This window comes from Staurois parvus, unplaced genomic scaffold, assembly GCF_062004578.1.
Source record: "Staurois parvus isolate SC_StPar_1 unplaced genomic scaffold, SC_StPar_1.0 ptg000564l, whole genome shotgun sequence".
Lineage (NCBI taxonomy): Eukaryota > Metazoa > Chordata > Amphibia > Anura > Ranidae > Staurois > Staurois parvus.
The window spans coordinates 3,759,169-3,780,407 of NW_028318360.1; the positions used below are offsets into that span (position 1 = coordinate 3,759,169).

The 21,239-nt window shown below is 42.2% G+C and overlaps 1 protein-coding gene across 1 annotated transcript in view; it reads left to right on the forward strand.

Moving 5' to 3' along the window:
- HTT (huntingtin) overlaps nt 1-21,239 on the forward strand; it is a 268,580-nt gene that overhangs the window by 197,777 nt on the left and 49,564 nt on the right. The window contains exons 52-58 of the mRNA XM_089691557.1: nt 6,395-6,521; nt 8,991-9,088; nt 9,469-9,623; nt 10,699-10,838; nt 12,088-12,170; nt 14,497-14,627; nt 20,650-20,779. Of these exons, the coding sequence (XP_089547683.1) occupies nt 6,395-6,521; nt 8,991-9,088; nt 9,469-9,623; nt 10,699-10,838; nt 12,088-12,170; nt 14,497-14,627; nt 20,650-20,779 (864 nt within the window). The remainder of the gene's footprint in view (nt 1-6,394; nt 6,522-8,990; nt 9,089-9,468; nt 9,624-10,698; nt 10,839-12,087; nt 12,171-14,496; nt 14,628-20,649; nt 20,780-21,239) is intronic.

Genomic DNA, 21,239 nt, shown 5'->3' on the forward strand with positions numbered 1-21,239 from the left:
CTAGGACAGAACTACAAAACATATCCTCTCATCTCTCGTTCAGAAAAAAACAGGGCAGAAATGATAAGGCTTCTTGAGATAGCATTATAGAATGCACAGGATACAGAGCAGCACTACAACTCTTGCAGAATCAACAGATGTTTTTTTCTTGTCTATTAAGGGAATAAGATTTGTTAAAACTTCAGGTTCTACTGCTGACCACAGAAGGATTCAACCAACCCAGGGTATAACTCTCCCTACTACCAACATGCCTCAGGTTTTGCTAGAGTGGATGTGTTTTCTTCAGTTCTACTGTTGTAAAGACTAACCTGTGATTTTCTACTGAATATTTTTTATTATGCCTTGTTCCAAGCCTGATTTTTTCAACGGATCATTTTCTGAGGTTTGCTGTAGGGACTTTGCACTACCACTTTATGACTCTGATATTGAACATCTTTGGCACGTCAGGTGCTCACCAAGGCTCCGACTCCAGTGTTGGCCCTGTTGTGCTCTGGTGACATCCCCATTGAGCAATACTGATACAAGCTCCTGTTGAGGGGATAGGTGGCGAGGACTCAGTTTGACAGTGTATCCCTGGCCAGACATTATAGAAGTTCAGATGGATCTTGTACCTTTAGAAATAGTCACTGGAACCTGGTTCACCAATTCAAGTAATTGCACCTGGTCCTGAACACAGATCAAATCAGTGTTCTTTACCTAGAAGATGGTTCAGACTCTCCGGCCTCAGGTTGAAACTCTTCAGCCTGTCTGGAGGCATGAGTTCCTTCTTGCTTTGGATATTACTTTTGGATGTCCTGAAGGTTAAAGGATAAGTTCACCTTTTCTAACATGTTACATATTACATCTATATTCAGGGTGTAACGTGACCTGTTAGCACTGTAGCTGCCTCTGCACCCCCTGAGTCCCCGCTGTGACAGCAGACTGGGAACTGCTCCGCTGTGACAGCAGACTGGGAACTGCTCCCCCATGTCTGCTGTCACACGTTTAAAATAAAGTGGCTGTGTGGGGCTCCACCCACTCGGCCGCATTATTCATTCATTGAACTCTGTGAATGAAAAACTACATGTCCTGACAGCCTTTACAGCTTTCGGCTTGTAGTTTTCAATGAACTACCACAGCGTTATGGTAGTTCATTCTCTTTTCCTGTATGTGGAATATAGGTATGAACACAAAGATATACAGACAGGTCTGCAGGAGTCCTAGCTAGCCTAGTAAAAAAAAAATAAAATAAATGCATATTTTTTACCTGCAAAAAGATGTGTATTTATTATATTTTTTACAGAGGTGAACTTATCCTGTAAGACTTCTTGTGTCCTTCAATAAATGAGAAAACATGGTTTTTTTTTTTTTTTTTTTTTGTTGTTGTGGGTGACCGTGACATAACCCAACAGTTTAGGACTTCCTCAGTGGACTCCAACAAAAGTATTTTATAGTGAGTAAAAATTCCTTTTTTTTAACTATATAAAAGAAATGCATTCAATGTTATATTTAAGCAAAAGGGAGCAAATTAAAAAAAAACTTTGTTAAGATTTACATGGTGCATCTATATTTACTTTATATAGGCTTTTTTATTGTTCCATTCTTTACATGTAGGCCTATAGATTCCCACTCTATATCTGCAACCTTGAAACTCATTTTTGTTCAAGTATCACCGTATTGTCCTTCTTTAAAACAAGCACGCCACGCCGTCTTTTTCCAGAGCAGCCTGGTTTGTTTTTCTTTGTATCCCGAGCAATTCTTCTGGCAGTAGTGACTGCAATTTTTTTGGTCTACCACAGCTTGGCTTGGTATTGAGAGATTCCCCAATTTTCCACTACTTAATAACTGATTGAACAGTACTTATTGGCATATTCAAGGCTTTGGATATATTTTTATATTCTTTTTTCATCTTTATTATTATTATACATGATTTATATAGCACCAACAGTTTGCTCAGCGCTTTACAAGTCTGAAGGTGAAGTCTACAAGATTTGGACAGTGATTGGATTTGGGGGTGAAAGGACAGATGGGAGTCTAGGATTACACCTAGTACCCTGGCATGAGGGGAGGGACCGATGGTTGTATTATTGATTTTGATGGAGAAGTCAGGGGAGGGGGCACGGGCTCGAGGGAATAGTATGAGCTCAATTTTCGAAAGATTGAATTTGAGGAAGTGGAGTGACATCCATGCTGATGTGTCACTTAGTAGGTTAATAATGCGAGAGGAGACTGAATGAGTGAGGTGGGTAGTAAAAAGATAGATTTTTGTGTCATCAGCATAGAGATGGTATTTAAAGCCATGGGAGTTTATCAAGTGACCAAGGGAGGAGGTGTAGATGGAGAAGAGAAGGGGTCCAAGGACAAAACCTTGAGGGACCCCTACAGAAAGAAGAAGTGGAGAGGAGGAGACAGTTATAGGTAACGCTGAAGGAGCGCTGCAACAGGTAGGAGGAGAACCAGGAGAGAGCGGAGTCTCGGAGGCCAAGAGTGGAGTTTTTTGAGGAGGAGGGGATGGTCAACAGTATTAAAAGCCGTAGAGAGGTCAAGTAGTAAGAGTATAGAGTAGTGGCCATTGGTTTTAGCACTTAGTAAATCATTAGTGAGTTTTAGTAGGACAGTTTCAGTGCAGTGGAGTGAACGAAACCAGACTGGAAAGGGTCAAGAAAGTTGTTGTCAATAAGGTAGGAGCTCAGGCGATTGTAGACTAAGCGTTCTCGGAGTTTAGAGGTAAATGGCAGCAGGGAGATGGGTCTTAAGTTGTTCATGTTGGTGGGATCCAGGGAGGGCTTTTTAAGTATGGGAGTGATGTGTACATGCTTTAGAGGGGAGGGGAAGGCACAATTGGAGAGGGAGAGATTGAAGATGTGAGTGAGGGAGCATAGGACAGAAGAAGAGGGTGACCGTAGTAGTTGTGAGGGGACAGGATCCAAGGGGCAGGTGGTGAGACGGGCTTCTGAGAAAACTTTAGTCACCTCTTCAGTAGCAGCAAGGTCAAAAGAAGAAAGTGTTGAGGGAGGTTTAGTATAAGGTATGCTAAGTGGGATAGATGTCTGTGCAGTAGAAATGCCCCTACGAATTGCATCAATCTTGCTTTTGAAATGATTTGCAATCTCATAAGCAGTGAGTAAGGAACTGGGTGGAGGTGGAGAAAGTGGAGCGTTAAAAGTAGAGAAGAGACAACGAGGACTGGATGACAAGGTATTGAGAGTGAAAAAGTAGGCTTGTTTGGCAGCATGGAGGGAGGAATTGTATGTTAAGATAGCATATTTATATAGGGTGAATGCTTGGTGAGATTTGGTTTTATGCCACAATCGCTCCAGTGCACAGCTATGTCTCTTAAGATTTCTGGTTTCAGTCTGCCACGGTTGTATTGGTTGGGACCTGATACTTCGTGTAGTTAGAGGAGCAAGTGAGTCTAGTGTGGATGAAAGCGAACTGTTGTAGACAGCAGTGGCCAGGTCAGGACAGGAGAGAGATTCTGTCATAGAGTTGGTCAGTTGCAGAGTGGAAAAGAGAAGGGTTCAAGTTGTGAAGGTCTCTGCTGGTAATTGTTTGCTGCTTGGAGGGATAAGTGTTTGAAGACGAGGACACTGAAGGTGATGAGATTGTGATCAGAAATAGGAAAGGGGGTATTTTTGAGGTTGTAGGGAGTGCAAAGATGGGAGAAAACAAGGTCTAATGTATTACCATCAGAGTGAGTGGTGGACTGTGTCCATTGTGTTAAGGCAAAAGATGAGGTTAGGTTGAAGAGTTGGGATGTAGCCGGGTTGTTAACATTAATGGGGATGTTAAAATCTCCAAGAATGATAGTGGGTATTTCAGAGAGAGAAAGTAGGGTAGCCAGGCAGAGAAATCATCAAGAAAGCTGGACACCATTCCAGGAGGCCAGTAGATCACTGCAATCCTCAGAGAAATAGGAGAAAACAGCTGAATGCAGTGAGTCTCGAAAGAAGAGGATAGAGAGGGAGGGTTATGGAGGACTTGAAAGGTGCTCAGTGAGGATGGACGCAAACCAACTCCACCACCTTTCTGACCACTGGGTCTGGGTGAGTGAGTCCAGAGAAGGCCTCCATAGGAAAGTGTAGAAGCAGAATCTGCTGCTTGAAGCCAGGTTTCTGTAATTGCTAGTAGATTAAAGGAGTGGGAGACAAAAAGGTCATGGACAGAGGTGAGCTTATTACAGACAGAGCAGGCATTCCAGAGTGCACATGTAAAAGGGAGGGTGGCTTTTAGGAGCGTGGGGATTGAGTTTAAATTGAGTGGATTGCGGTTATTACTGGAGGAAGGAGGGTGCCTGGTGTGGGGGTGAGATACTGGAGGACCAGGGTTTGAGGAGATATCCCGAGAGGTTAGGAGAAGGAGGGTGAGGAAAGTAAGATGGGAGCGGGATGTATATGAGTGCACATGCCTTCCTGTCCTGGTGTTTGGGTCAGCAGGTGAGTAAGGTATAAGCAGGTGGTGATGAGAGCAGTAGTAGGGAGATGGTAGAAGTGAGGGTGATGTGTATAAGCTTTGGGGTGGAGTAGAGGGGTACAGAAATGAGATTTTGAGAACAGAGGATAGTAATAAAAGGTACATGGAGTGGGAATCGGACTTGTAGGAGATGTTTCCCAGGATGTTTGCTTGCAGTCCATCCAGTGTGCAGTAGAGTTCTTTGTGGTATCTTCTTGCTGCTTGTGTTATCTTGCTTTAGTTAAACTGCTGTGTTCAACTGCGTCTTCACACTCCAGAAGAAAATGCCCTGCTGTGTTCGACTGCTGCTTCGCACTCCAGCAGAAAATACGCTCGTGCAGGAAAAATGCCCTCGGTCTGTGACAATCCCCCATAAACTGATCTAAATTTATAGGGAGATGATCAAATGAGCAACTCTTCTCTGCCCCAATTAGGAACTGATAAGGAATTTGGGGGAGGTTGGTCAAAACCAGACCAGCCACCCAGAAACAGGTCAAAGTCATAAAAGATGATTGATTCTCTGATCAAAGAAAGGCAAAAGGAGGTGAGAATCAATCACAACAAACAGACAAAACGATATAGACTAATTAGCCTGCGTTTTGCAGAAAGTCAGTGCATTGCAGGGAGACAGTTTAAGGTGGAGATGAGACTGTAGCATTTACCTGTGAAAAAGCAGAGAGGACATGATCAGGGGGCTGTGTTCAACTGCTGCTTCGCACTCCAGCAAAAAATGCACTAAAGCAAGAAAAATGCCCCCCCCCCCCTGTCTGCGACTATGCCCCCCTCGTTATAAAGTTCCATTACCTTGTTACGCAGGTCTTTTGACAGTTCTTTTCTGCTCCCCATGGCTCTGCATTTAGCCTGGTCAGTGCATCCATGTGGGAGCTAACAAACTTATTGATTTTTACGCACACTAATTGAAATTTAAAAAGCCACAGCTGTGGGAAATTAACCTTTTAATTGCAATTTTAACGTGTGTGTCACCTTGTGTGTCTGTGCCAAGGCCAAACATTCCAGGGTATATAAACTTTTGATCATGGCTATTTTGGTGATTTCTGTTATCATTATGATTTAAAAGGAACCAAATATCAGTTCCAAAATTTCACGATTTCTGCCAGGGTACAGGGCCTTGGATAAGGGGAAGCGAGGGATGTGGTAAGGGAGGTAGATCGACACAGTGTGGGGTTGATTATGGAATGGAACAGATCCCCTGTATGGCTCTCTCTGCAGCAGCTAAAAGCTCGCTGCTGCTGCTCTCTCTCCCTCTGGCTTTCATCTGTTGCAGCTAGAGCCATACAGGGGATCTGTTGTTCCAGTAATTAACCACTGGACCACTGCAAGCACCCCTGTTAGTGATAAATGGTTTGTCCCAATCCTGTAACTGCTACTGTGTCTGGACAGCTTTGTCCGTTTAAGTTGAAAAATAGCAGACATAATGGCAGGATCACCAGGTGAAACTAAAGAGAAAAAAGCCTAAACAAAGAAAATGAATGCAGCCACCACATCAAAGAATTTATTAAGCAATTCATTACATTTTTTGTTTTCTGTTTTAATACTTCTATAATCATTGATGCTAATGATCCATGATACAGTTATTCAAATCATCATACAAATCTGTACATGAATTACAACAGTCGGAATGTTAAAAATCATGTAAAATTGTGAATGCAAAAATTATTTTAGGAGAATATATACATATATATTTATACATCAGATAATCTGACATTCACAGAACATTCACTTCAGGTGAATCTTGCTAGTGCATGCGTTTTAAATGGCAGTGATGGTCTCTGCACCAGTGATTGTTTGTGAAAGTCACATTTACTACTTTAGTAATATACACCTGTATGTTGCGTAAAACTCCTGATTACGGTAAAGGAGAATATAATAATAGTTTCTTTATCACTTACATTTTTATGTAGCACTGGTCATTACCAATATTCTTTGTGTCTGCTTTGTTCAGGTGTGGAAATTGGGGTGGTCTCCCAAAATGGGAGGGGAATTCGGAACTTCTCTTCCTGAGATCCCTGTTGAGTTTCTGCAGGAGAAGGAAGTATTCAAAGAATTTATCTACCGCATCAATACTTTGGGTAGGTTGCATGATTCACAATCACATGGTGGGATGCAAAGTGTATAGAAGGAAAACATGGAGGAAAATTTTTCATTAGAAGACCAGCTCAAGCCATTCTGTCAAGTTGGATCACATCCTTAGACAGATCGGTGGACACGGAAGATACGAGGGTACAGGAGATCTTTAAAAGCAGCCTTGTCAGCAAATATAAATAGGCCCTAAAACATGTACCTGTTAAAGATTGACCTCTTTCAGTGCCCGTGCCTCCAGTTGCAGTTCTGCACATTTGAAGTCTCCAGTTAAAGCTTTGTGGGAAGCCAGTATATCCAGGAATGTCAGCGTAATGCAGGCTCAAAAAAAAAAAAAAAAAACCAAAAAAAAAAACGATTTCTCCATCCCATCTACATTGCGAGTGTATCTGATTGACTGCACTCACTGATGGGCCGACATTTTTTTTTTCTCAAGCTCCTTTGCTTTGTCAAGCTAGGTCTTGCCAGCAGAGCCACCTACGAACCAAATTTCAACAGAAAACGGACAAAAATCTATCAGTATATGGTCAGTTTAAGTTCTGTAGTACACAGGACCCAAGAGATTGTAAAGTAAGTATGCAGGCTCTTCTTTAAGGGGTCATTCACATCATACGTGCATGAACACTGATGGAAACTGACACACAGATTTCACTTGCAGAGACATCAGTTTACGTCAGTTTTCATGCACCCTTCAATGAGTTTTATACACGTTGCAGATTCCTGCATAGAAACAATCTGCACATGATACTAATGTTGTGGTGTGAACAGGCCACATAAAGAGCAATTGATTTTGTTGTGCCCTTGCAGAATGCATGCAAAAATACTGACGGCTCTGCACCATGGTATGAACAAGCCCTAACACAAACTGCTTTTGGGGCATTCTTTAATTTGTTGACAGTTCCGTTTTCAAGTTAAACTAAACTCACTAATTTACTGGTTTCCCAAAAGAATGCTCAACTTACAAATGTTCAGTAAATGGTTTTAAATCACACTTACCACTTATGTTTTCTGCTGTGTTTTTACTTGCATTCTGCTTACTAGCACATGCTCCCTGCATACTACATTCAAGGCGTGTCTGAGGTGATAGCTGTCAGTTGCCAGTGATCTGATGGTGCCTTTCAATGGAACTTTCAAACCCTCAAAAGGTGTCATAGACGCTTACATGTGCAGCACCATAGCAGCTGCAGACCTAAATAGAGGCTAAGATGGCACTGTCCTTCATGAATAAGAGGATAGGGAGGGCATTAGTATCAAAGTTCAATTCCAAGAAGTCCTTTAAATGTTAAAAATGCCTATTCGTGAACCTTTTAACCTAACAAAGTATTTATAATTCTGTTTAGGCAGCCCTGTGATTCATGCACTTCTGCTGCACTTCCGAACAAGTGACCCCTCTATTTCACTCTTCAGTTTTGCAATGACCTGTATCACTTACTTACTGAAAATAAATCCACATAATGCTTTCTTTGCTGTGCAAGCATGCGTTAGACACCCTGAGGAAGAGGGAGCTGAAAAACTGAACTCGTGTCATATCTATTTAAACTGTGTATTAGCACACTTGTTAGCAGATTGCCTGAGTGTCCCATGTGCAGGAAACAAGCCTTGTGGTGAAAAACATTTGCAAACTTAAAGTGATTGTAAAGGTAAAAATATCTTTACTTTTTTAAATAATAAACTTGTTATAGTTACCTACTCTATTCAATGGTTTTGCACAGAGCAGCCCTAATGCTCTTCTCTGGTTCCCTGCCAGTGCTCCTGGCTCCTTCCCCCTGCCCAGTGCTCCCATAGTAAGATGCTTGCTCTGGGGGCATACATGCAGGCTCGCTCCCGAGCCATGCTCTGTCCGTTGATACACACAGTGCAGCATGGCCCCACCCCTGCTCCCTCCTCCTTGGCTGTGATTGACCACAACAGGAGCCAGTGACTTCCACTGCTGCCTCTGAGCCAGTGAGGAGAGAGAGCAACGATGCTGCTCTCGGGCACAATGCTGGATCAACACTGGGCTCAGGTAAACATAAGGGGAGCTAGGGGGAGGGAGCAATGCACAGAAGGTATTTTACCTTCATGCATAGGTGGCTTGAAGGTAAAAACCCTACTGCCTTTAGAACCATTATATGCTGGTTATAGGCTGAAAAAAAAAAAGATTCCTCTAAGCAAAAATGTGAGATGGATGGAGTAATCCTCCTTGCTGAGACAATGTATTCTGACAGCAACTATCAGAATACACTGATCAGCGGTTTGACTTCTGTTGAGCAGGGAGGGCCACACAGATCGAAATTCGGTCAGTTCCTGCTAAACCGGCCAAATTTCGATATGTCTGTGCCTAGCTTCGTTTATTTCATTGCTGGTCTTTACATCATTACTGAACGAGTAAATCTGCCCCTGAAGTACTTTTCCTTATTGTTTTCTGTAACTGTATATTTCCTTCTGTTCATCACTAATCGGACCCTTATGCCTTTTAGGATGGACAAGTCGCACCCAGTTTGAGGAGACTTGGGCCACACTGCTTGGAGTTCTGGTCACTCAGCCTATTGTAATGGACCAAGAAGACCAGCAAGAGGTAAAACTGTGCGGCTGTGTTCATACCCTGTGTAGCTCAGACCCCTTTTTAGGCTGGCCACGTGCTGGGAATCAAACTGATTCAGTAATTGACTATGGCACTTTGGAACTCTAGAGGTTAATTTTTCAAGCAATAATGCACACTTTTGAGCAACTGTTCAATAGGGATTTTCTTTTCTTAGCCCTTGTTAAATAAACCCTATTGATTAACCAGCACTCATGGTTCTGTCAGATACTGGTTCTCCTAGACATGTAGATACCTCAATGCTTTTGACTGTGGGCTGTGTTGATAATGTGATGATAATGAAGTGAGACTAGTAAAGAAGTCTTTTTAAAATGAATCCTTCATCTAAATATGTGACACATGTATTCTTCCATCAGGAGGACACAGAGCGAACACAAATAAATGTCCTGGCTGTACAAGCCATCACTTCCCTGGTCCTCAGTGCTATGACTATTCCCTCTGCTGGAAACCCAGCCATCAGCTGCCTGGAGCAGCAGCCACGGAATAAGACCCTGAAAGCCCTGGATACCAGGTACATGCCTGTCTGTTTCTTCTGTCTATAACGTGACCGGTACTCACTGTTGTAATTTTATCTTTGTATGAGATAGTGATGGTTTAATTAGAGGTTGTCCTGTGTATGTTTCTGCAAACCGTAAAAAATGTTACTAGTTTCTGTCATTGAACAGTTATTGATATGACGTGTTCGCTTTGAATACACATGGCATAGCAACATCCATACAATTCAGTCATAAGATTGCCTGCATGATTTATTGTTTTAAATCATATCTCTCAGTGAATGTAGAGCTATTTTGAAGTTCTATTTGAAATCTTTTCAAATGTAATTTTTTTTTTCTGGTAAATTGCCAACCTGCAAGCATTTTGAATCAGGTTGCTGTGCTCAGACAAGGGAAGATCTGCAGGTTTAAGGTCAACTATGCTTACAGGGTTGGGTATCTCTTTAACTATAAGTTCACACTGTAGTGAATGGTTACGGGTGCAGAAATTGCATCTGTGCCTGCGACCACATGCAGCCAAAACATGCTGCCTTGCAGAAACACGCAGGGCTTCCATTCATTCTTAATGGAGCTCCCACTCATCTAAACCCGCAGCGTGTCTGCAAGTGCGGGAACTGCATGGAGATCGCATGGTGTGAAAACGCACCAATCGATTTCCCTGTGGCTGTGTTTTGAAAATGGTGCAAAAAATTTGGGGGGGGGGGGGGCTTTTTTTGTTTTGTTTTTTTGTTCAAAGCACAGGCACTGCAGTCCATTAATTTCAAACCTTGCTACAGTGTGAGCCTAGCCTTACTCCTCACATATACTGCATCCTCAAGTCTCATAAATGCGGTAAGTCTCACACTCCTGGTTGTGAAAGTGTGAACATTGCACAATGGTCAGTCTGCATTCCAACATTGTTTCCTCAAAATCCATACCATCAGCACACAACTGGGGTCCTGAGGTAAGACATTTTTTTTTCCTTGCCTAATGATAGAATCAGCCTTGTTGACAGGGTAGAGATTCAGATGAGTTATTTATTCTGGTGAGGGCTGTTTGTAATAAATGTCTTTGCTTACCACAGCACATACATTATTATGTTGATCTGTCTAGGTTTGGCAGGAAACTGAGTGTTGTTCGAGGGATAGTAGAGGAAGAAATCCAGGCGTTGGTATCTAGAAGGGACAACATTGCCACGCATCATGCTTGTCAAGCCTGGGATCCCGTGCCTTGCTTATCTGCTGCAACCACAGGTACCTCCTTTATACATTCCACACGGATCTCACCTGGGCACATTTTTATCTTCCTATAATAATCTAAAACATGTCAGTCCACAGAATAATTATATAATGAGGAATTCCAGGAATAAGAAAGCCATACTAAAGTTCTGCATTGGGAGGCAATACCATTAAACATCCATATACTCCATTTTTTTCAGTCTTTCATCTTCTAGGGACATGAAAAATAAAAACACAGTTTTCCCCCAATAAATCTGGATTTAAAAAAGCCTGATGTTCTTAAAGGACAACTAACACATTTATTGCTAAGGCCATTTATATGTGCATCTATCAAAGCCTACAAAAGTGATGGTGGGGATTGAAGGTAGTTGGTGTACTATGTAATAATCCAATAAATATTGCGGTCGTATGACTCGCTTCATCAGAGCTGTGTTATGTTATTGGGTCATTCCATTGCTGCTAGCTAGGAGGAAGCATCTAATAAAATAGTTAGAGCTCTCTGCAGGGGAAGCGTGTGAGGTGTTAATGAAGCCTTCGCTAGTACACGCTGCTTGCAGGCTGGATCACTACCCTGACTGCTGTGGGGCTTGGGCTGACATGCTACACATTGGCCCACAGACATGCATTCTCATTTTCATTGCAGAAAAAAGGGGTATGCTGCAAAAATGGTTACTAAGACAGCAGCCACTAAAAGGGTGAATTCACATACTTTCCTTCCTGCTGACATTACTATTGTAGACTTTGGCACATGCTTGTTGAAATAACGGAGTATCTACGGAAGCAAGTAATTTTTCACAACTTCAGTGCAGATTAAAAAAAAGCATGACATATAGTTAAATGTTAATTGTGTGATAATTGAGCTCTGAGATTTCTCCAAGCGAACCTCTGTAAAGGAAAGGCTGCTTGATTTCATAGTATTTTTATCTTGATGCCTTTTACGTGCACTGCCCTGTACATGAAACACCACTGTTTTCACTGAAGAAGCTTCTTTGGTTGGCATCCTGCTGTAGTGACCTTTTACACTGTGGAGGAGATGGAAGAGGAGTTGTAGCCTATTACATGCTCTCCTCTGACTCATCTCTGCTCATAGTGGCACAATCTTTTTAGATATTATCTAGAAACTCTGTCTAGCCTGACTTCTTTCTTTCATTATATGTGATTATTCTCTGAAAGGAAAAAGGTTTTCTATTTGATGTGTCATGGTAATGGTAGGTTCATAAATCTATTTTCTTTCAAATCTATGTCATCTCTGTAACTGTTTCAGGAGCACTGATTAGCCATGAGAAGCTGCTACTGCAGATCAACACAGAGCGAGAAATCGGAAACATGAGCTATAAGTTGGGTCAGGTGGGTAAAGCAACCTTTGGATTCCAGATAGCATTCTATGGGCAGGTGCCATCCAGCTGGCAGCCCGCTGTCAACACGGCTGCATACTCCATAAACTCGCAGTCTGTTCTCTGCCACTGTTAGGCATGTATTTGTCATCAGGATCAGCAGGCTGGTGCTGACTGATCAGGAGGACAGTAGCGGTCCTGGCAGGTTTCTTATTGATCTTTTCCCCTGCCAGCATCCAGCCAGCAGGACCTGGGACTCACCTATAGACATGGCATCATGCTTAGCAAGTGTCATCCCATGTCTTCAGGTCATTTAGTTTGAAGTGTTTTTGTTCCACAAGAAAATATGTATACCACTCAAGGTGGGCTTAACACTGACTTCACAGTAAAAATCCCAGGTGGTGACCCCTGTAGTTGCTCTGTGGCTGATCAATCAGAAGAGAGAATGAAAAGGTCATTATCAAACCAGGGTCACCTCTGATATTTTTAGTGCCATTAAAGTGGTTGTAAATTTCAAACATGAAATAAGAACAAAGCATATCTCTCTATAGCAGCCTTTCTCAACCGGGGTGCCATCAGGCTTCTTCAGGGGTGCTTTCAGGCTTCTAAAGGGTTGCCTTGGCAAAATGCCCAAAAATTATATACAAGCCAACAAGTGCCTTTTAGTACACAAAGCCACATGTTTTTATTGTCCACTTTTATGACCTTCTAGGTGCCAGCATGCTAACAACCAATGACATCATCAGTTGATAAGGAGGATGTCGAGTGCATGCACATCATCCTTGTTTGGCCCTCCCCTGCCCCTCTCCATCAGCACTGGGGTCACATTAACAGAGTGAGGGAGAGAAAATGAGAAAGACACTAGAATACTAGTCGGTACCAGTGTGCATATGTGTATTTGCTTTAGAAGAATAAATCACCTCTGACGTTGGATGTATTGGATGTGTGTAGCATAGTTTTTTTTATTTTATTTACATTTTAGATTGGGGTGCCTTGAGATTATGCAGAATTTTAAAGGATGTCTTGGCTGAAAAAAGGTTAAGAAACACTGCTCTATAGTGTGTACTTGTCTCAAATAGGAACACTAATTGCCATTTCAGTCTGTTGCTTAGAACCTCTGGTATCAGCATGAATCACTTCTGTCAAGTTTTCTTGACACCAAGAGAAAAATGGTGACGGGGAGGGACCTCCAGCAGATTGACAGCCTCAGCTCTGTTCCTGTGAGCCATCTGGAGGGGGGGGTGTCCATTCCTTCCAATCAGCTCTCATAGCTCTCCTCACTGAGCTCCGCAGTGTAGCTTAAACTCTCTGCCCTCAATTTCTTCTTCTTTTTTTTTTTTGACAGCTCTACAAACTTTATAAATTTCAATTGTTGTAGAGAACAGAGGAGTGCAGATTGACACAACTTACAACTAGGTACAATTTATGTAGGAGGATTGGTTTAATTACCTGATGCCAGTCACTTCCTTGGTATATGTAAGTATTTACAACCACTTTAAATGTTCTTCCAAAGAGTATGAAGACTTATGGGAATTGAAACTTAAACTGTAACCGGTATGGTTGCTGCATCATAGTGTCTATGCACAGAGAATGTCTGTAATGAAGACCTCTTGTGTTATGGTCATTAGTCTCTGGGAGCATACTGCCCTAAATTTTTATACCATTCCGTGCACCATTTAGCTCCATCCAGCCACAGTAACTTTCAGCTTCTCATAGAGTTATACAGACTGCCAACCGGGGGACTGGATGGTGCACCTGTACCTTCTGTCCGCATCAAAGCACCAGGATCTCATGCACAAGGGCTAGACACTCATTGCACATGAAGTCCAAGTCTCCACACGCCACAAAAAATAAAAGTACTCTGCCTCACAGAACATGTCAGAGATTTCCCCTGCTGCTGTTTAATTAACAAGAAAAGTTGCTGCAGCTTTAAATATATGATGATTCTCCTGTGAGTGAAGGTTAGCAAAACATCTTGAATAAAAACTGTTTATCCAACTGTTTAAATCTTATTGAAAGTCTAAAGTTGGCAGTAAGAAAGACAGGAGTTTATTGGATATAAAAAAAATGTGGACAGTAACAAAATACAAGTCAAGATTCTGGTTAACACTTTGTTGGCTGACTCTGTACAGTTGATTCAAGAGCGTGATGCAACTTTTATTACTTAAGCACTGCCAGCTGGATTCTTATCTTGGCAGAAGTTTCTGAACCTTGAGGATTGGGCAGACTGGACCCTAATTTTACCTTAATTTGTCCACTCCTGTGTTACATATTTGTATACTGTATTTACACCTTAATGCTATACAGCAAATTATGAAAATTGCTTTTCATTGTATTAGGTCTCCATCCACTCAGTTTGGCTTGGGAACAATATTACACCACTGAGACCAGAGGAGCTAGATGAAGATGAGGAGGATGAGAATGATACTCCAGCACCATCATCACCCCCTATATCTCCAATTAACTCCAGGTCTGTTCTTGACACTTGCCTGTATAACTGATTGCACTTTAACACCTTCCCGCCCAAACTATAGCAGATTGATGACCAGGCGGGACATTCCTCCTTGTGACTTGGCGTCATATGACATCCTGTCAAAATTAGCTGCTCATGTGGCCGCAGGGCTGCACAGTGGTGCGAACTGTCACCGTCTGTGTCCACAGGACACAGCCAATGACATATCACAACACTAAGGTGCAAATAAAGGTGCAAATCAAAATGTCACCTATTGGTGACTACAGGTAATTGGACACTAAACCAAAACACAGTCTATGACGTGATCAAGAAAGATCCCAAAAAGATCTTCAAAAAATCCAATGGCTGGATCCGTGGATGAGGTGATAAATATGTAAAGATTGCGCACTCACCAGATACGCAATCACAATGCGCATTTAAAGCAGATACTCTCAGGACATCAAGGATCCTTATACGAGTCTGGTCAGATCTGGTCAAATGCCCCTCGCCACTTGATAGTATTGCCATTTTTGGAAAAGGCCGCTCTGCAGATGTGAATGGCTCCCACCGGAGCTCAAAGAACAAAGGAGGCCAAATAGTGTAATACCTTTATGGCAAAGGGTGTTTTATTCCCAAAAAAACACAATACAGGCAGGAGCAGGAAAGATACTGACCATGCATATGTAAGTTGCAAATGGCCGCCGGGGCCCTCGTGGCGCCGGTCGGCGTGACGTCACATCGCTGTAGCCGCTCACTGACGCGTTTCGTGCGAAGGCACGTAGTCATAGGGGGTTAGCTTACCCCCCATGACTACGTGCCTTCGCACGAAACGCGTCAGTGAGCGGCTACAGCGATGTGACGTCACGCCGACCGGCGCCACGAGGGCCCCGGCGGCCATTTGCAACTTACATATGCATGGTCAGTATCTTTCCTGCTCCTGCCTGTATTGTGTTTTTTTGGGAATAAAACACCCTTTGCCATAAAGGTATTACACTATTTGGCCTCCTTTGTTCTTTGAGCTCCGGTGGGAGCCATTCACATCTGCAGAGCGGCCTTTTCCAAAAATGGCAATACTATCAAGTGGCGAACATGATTTTTTTTTTAATCTCTAAGGCCGGCATTATAAGACCCAGCATGGGCTTTCTGCTTTGCAAATAAATTCAGTTTCACTGTTCCTAACAATGAACGCGCTATAAATACTTTTATAACCTAACCCCCAAAATAACCTTTAACTTTTTAACCCCCAACACTCGACATAAAGGAAATCTATACTGAAGTATGTAGGATGCTATTGCTCACCTTCCATTCTGAAAATGGTAGTTCCCTGGAGGTTAGATGGTGATGTCACTCTGAATTTCCTGATCTGTATTCTTGTTTTAGGTCAGTGTTTCAGACCATATAAAATCCAGAACTGCTAGACCATTTATGTCGGGAGGTCAGCAACCCCTAAAGTGAGCCCATAACTTTTCCCCTGTCCCTGCACTAACATAACCTTAAGGTAGAAACCTGATTACTCTTAAAAATATCCTATCCCACCGAATAACACCTATTCTGACTAACCTGTCAAAGAAAGCATGGGCTGCAGGGGAGAGGAGAGAATGCTCAAAAATGGCTGGTAATGCCATGGAGCAGTGACATCACCCATAGGCTTCAATGGACCATCTGTTGTCAGCAATCCCTCCTCTCCTGCAGCCGCCATTGGCTGACAGAGGAAGCCGGATCACAGGATCACTTCAATCATAAAGTCCGACTACAGTCAAAGCTTGCATAAAATGGTGAATGGTTAGATTTTTCATCAGGTTCTGCAGTGGCAAAAGCAACTGCTTCAGCACAAAAGATTGTGATATGGGTTTTTTGCCCCTTGTGTTTGTAAGAGCTCCAATAAATATCTAATATATTTAATTACTTGCCCTCCTGAGGATTCCTGACCAGGCCACTTTTTTGTGATACGGCGCTGTGTTACTTTAACTGACAATTGTGCGGTCATGCAATGCTGCACCCAAATGAAATTTATGTCCTTTTTTTCCCCACAAATGGAGCTTTCTTTCAGTGGTATTTGATCGCCTCTGTGTTTTTTATCTTTTGTGCTATAAACAAAAAAAGATTGACAATTTTGAGAAAAAAAATATTTTTGACTTTTTGCTATTAAACGTCCAGTAAAAAAATTAAAAAAAATCAAATTTCATCATAAATTTAGACCAAAATGTATTCTGCTCCATGTCTTTGCTAAAAAAAAAATCCCAAATACATGTAAATTAATTGGTTTACATGAAAGTTATAGCATCTACAAATGGCGGTATATATAGTGGAATTTTTCTTTTTATGATTTTTTTTTTATACTAGTAATGGCAGCAATCAGCGACTTATTGTGGGATTACGGCGGGCATTCTGACCCTGACACTGACTAACTGCCGCTGCCATCCCCAGTGACACTAATACAGTGATCAGTGCTAATAAAAAGCACCAACACTGTACTAATGACACTGTGCAGGATGGGGTTAACATCTTGGGTGATCAGAGGGTTAGCTGTGTACTGTTTTACTTTGTTCTGTGTGTGTTTTACTGTGTAAGCACATTGCTTTGTATAGCTCTGCAACACAGAACAATACAAAGCAGTGTGCTGAAGCTGACGGGATAGATCTGTACTGTTTACATACAGACCTCTCCCCAATCAGTGATACTTGGTGATCACCGGGTTCTAGCAGGGAATTACCATCCGAGACTCTGTGATCGACAGCTGAAGCCTCCTTCATCATAATCCCTTGCACCCTCTGCTTGTAAATAAAGCTAGAGGCGCAGTAGGTTTTGTCACACTGCTGACCCTGAGGTCGGCAATAAGGAGCACGGAGCAACATGCAGGACTCTTGAAGAACCACTGAATGCTTGTCTCTGTAATTCTATTTTTATAGAGTCCAAAGAACCCTTTTTTCCAGTTTGCACAGGGGAACAGATTGTGTATCCTTTGTACAGCCCAATATGGTATTTGCTTTACTGATATACAGTAAGTCCCCGACTTACAAACATTCGAGTTTTCAAACTTTCACAGATACGAACGTACCTCGCATTACGAACATTCATAGATGCAAAGCACGGAAGTAGCTCACGTGTCTGCTGGACATTGTTACAGCTGTGCTGCTGTGTGCTTGCTGTACAGTGTGATAGTGTACTGTACAGAGCCCAGGATGTTCGGAAGCAAGAGGAAAAGCAGTGGTGATGTAGAAGGGACTGCTACGAAGCGCAAAGCAATAACCATGGAAACAAAAGTGAAAATAATTGAGAAATTGGACCGAGGCGAAAAGATGGTGTATATATATATGATTATAACATGAATCGCTCAACCATTGGCACAATTCTAAAGAACAAGGCCAAGATCATGGAACATGTGAAGCCTGCTGTGCCTATGGAGTCAACAATAATATCCAAAAAGCGTGGTAAAGTGATAGAGGAGATGGAGAAACTTCTCAGTGTGCGGATGCAGGATCAGCATCGAGTCCCACTCAGCTTAATGCTTATTCAAGAAAAAGGTAAAAGCTTGTCTGAAAACTTCGAAGAAAAAACTGGGTGAACAGTGTGCATCTTTTACTGCCAGCCATGGATGGTTTAACAGATTCAACGTTAGAGCCAACCTTCACTACGTAAAAGCAAGTGGTGAGGCTGCAAGTGCAGATATCATAGCTGCCCAAGATTTTCCAGCAACACTTAGAGAAATTATTGACGAAGGTGCTTGTTTTCCTCCACGGGTTTTTAGCATCGATGAAACAGGACTGTACTTAAAGAGGATGCCAGAATGAAGTTAAATCAGTAAAGAGGAAAAGGTGATGCCAGGATTCAAAGCAGCAAAGGACAGACTTACTCTGTTGTTTGGTGGCAATGCTTACGGTGAAATTAAACTAAAGCCTCTCTTAGTTTACCATTCAGAGGACCCAAGAGCCCTCAAAAACACCTGTTGTATGGAAGAGTAATTCCAAAGTCTGGGTTACACAGGCCATTTTCCAAGACTGGTTTTTCCACCACTTTATCCCAGAGATAGAGAATATTGTTTGGAGAAAAATATCCTATTCAACATTCTTTTGCTACATAACAATGCACCAGGTCACCCCCAATTCATGGATGACTTTCATCCAAACATCAAAGTAGTGAAGCTGCCACCGAATACTACAGCACTCATCCAACCTATGGACCAAAGAGTTATTGCGACTTTCAAGAAATATTATTTACTATAACATCTGCAAGGCCATAAAAAACATCCGCTTTGCTTGGCGTGAGGTTTCGGCTGTCACCATGAATGAGGTTTGGAAGAACCTTTGCCAGCAGTTTGTTCATGAAGTTCATTGACTTGAGAAGATGGGTAAGGAGTCCATAGAGGTCTTCAACAATTTAGTGACCCTTAGCACGAAGCTGGACCTAGATCTGCAAGAGGATGACTTCATTGAACTCCTTGCTGTGCAACATGAGGAACTTACTAATGAAGATCTGATAGAATTAGAGGCCCAGCGAAAGACGAGAGCCAAGAGGAAGATGTAACTGAAGAACCAAAGAGATTCACAACACACAGGAAATGGCAAGGGGATTTTTTTTTACTTGAAGAGGCACTGTTAGTTTTTGAGGCACAGGACCCCAACGTATAACGATACACAAAGGTTGCAGCAGCCATTCAGAATGCCATCCAGTGCTACAGAGTCATCTATGATGAGAAAAAAAGAGCTACTATTCTGACATCACTGGGTCATTTTTTCCAGAGGGTAGACAGAATTGAATCCATCAAAAAAAACTGTGTCATCAACATCAGGTGTGAGTGAAATTTTCATCTTGCACTCCATCTCCTATTGTTGATCCTTCAGCTCCATCAACATCAGGTGTGGGCCAAATTCAATTTTGCCCTCCATCTCCTATTGCTGATGATCCTTAAGCTCCAACAACATCAGGTGGGAGCCAAATTCCATCTCCTATTGCTGATGATCCTTAAGCTCCAACAACATCAGGTGGGAGCCAAATTCCATCTCCTATTGCTGATGATCCTTAAGCTCCAACAACATTAACAACATCAGGTGTGAGTGAAATTCCATCTTGCACTCCATCTCCTATTGTTGATGATCCTTCAGCTCCATCAACATCAGGTGTGGGCCAAATTCCATTTTGCCCTCCATCTCCTATTGCTGATGATCCTTAAGCTCCAACAACATCAGGTGGGAGCCAAATTCCATCTCCTATTGCTGATGATCCTTAAGCTCAAACAACATTAACAACATCAGGTGTGGGCCAAATTCCATCTTGCCCTTCATCTCCTATTGCTGATAATTCTTCAGCTCCACCATCTTTAATCTACCCTCACACCTCCAGTTAGTACCTCTCTTCCACTATATGCCAGTTGTTTTACTGTACTGTACCACCATTTTAAGGTAACTGTAAAAGCAAAAATAGTTTTACAGTTGTACTGTACCATCATTTTAAGGAAACTGTAAGAGTAAAAATAGTTTTACAGTATTTTTGTGTGTGTTTTTTTATGCTTTACATTGTATATTTGTGTCAAAGGTGTATCCGATGTATGAACGTTCTCCCAGAACGGAACTTGTTTGTAAGTCTAAGGGTTACTGTATTGTACAAAATATTTTTTATTAAAAAAAAAAAAACGAACACCCTCCACTCACATGGCCAGTATAGCGGTCCAGGGATTTGAAATCCTTGCTCTTCTTCCCCTTCGAATCAGAGTGATTCTGATTGGTCAAAGTGGTCACATGCCAGTGCTGACTGATCAGAATTGCTATTGCTCTGATCCATTCTAGTCCTACAGAAAGTAGGGGAAGAAGAGCAGGGATTTCAAGTTCTCCAACCACGACACTGGCACCTTGGGTGCTGATGACCCATTTCCCACTGAGGTGAGTACAGTAGGGACCGGGCAGGTGGGGAATGTGTAGGAGGTTCACTTTTTTTTTTTTTTATTCTGAAAAGGTGAACTAACCCTTTAAGCTAATGATAATAGGAAAATCATTGTTTGCTATAAGTAGCACAAACTTTTTTTTTTTTTCCCCTTTTTGTTCAGGAAACATCGGGCTGGAGTGGACATACATTCCTGTTCACAGTTTCTCCTTGAGCTGTACAGCCAGTGGATTCTGCCTGCTAACACTGGGAAGAAGACTCCAGTCATCTTGGTCAGTGAGGTTGTGAGATCGGTAAGTTGATTGTCTATTGGATTTGATTAAGCCAGCCATAGATGGAACGAAATTTTGATCCATTTATGGGCAGGCTGTTTGTACAGAAGTCGATTTTTAAATCTTTGCTCGATCAGTGTTGCCAGCTATAGCTTTCGGTAGTGATGAGTGTCTTCTGAGGACAGGGAAGCCTCAGTAAAAAATACATTAAATGTCAGAAAAAAATGCACTAAAGTTAATTTTAGGGCACAGAAACAAAATCTTTTTCTCAATCTTTTGGTAAAATGTAAACATATATAAAAAAAAAAAAATCTGTACCATGCACGAGAATGACGTCATCTCTACCCAACCAATGACAGCAACCGATGCTTGTGACCCAAAAAGCCTGCCTGCCACAGATGTTATCGGCTGGCAGGGGGTTCTGGGGGCTGTGCATCACTGGATTCAAGGTGAGCATAGTTCCGCTTTAAATTGCTTCTTC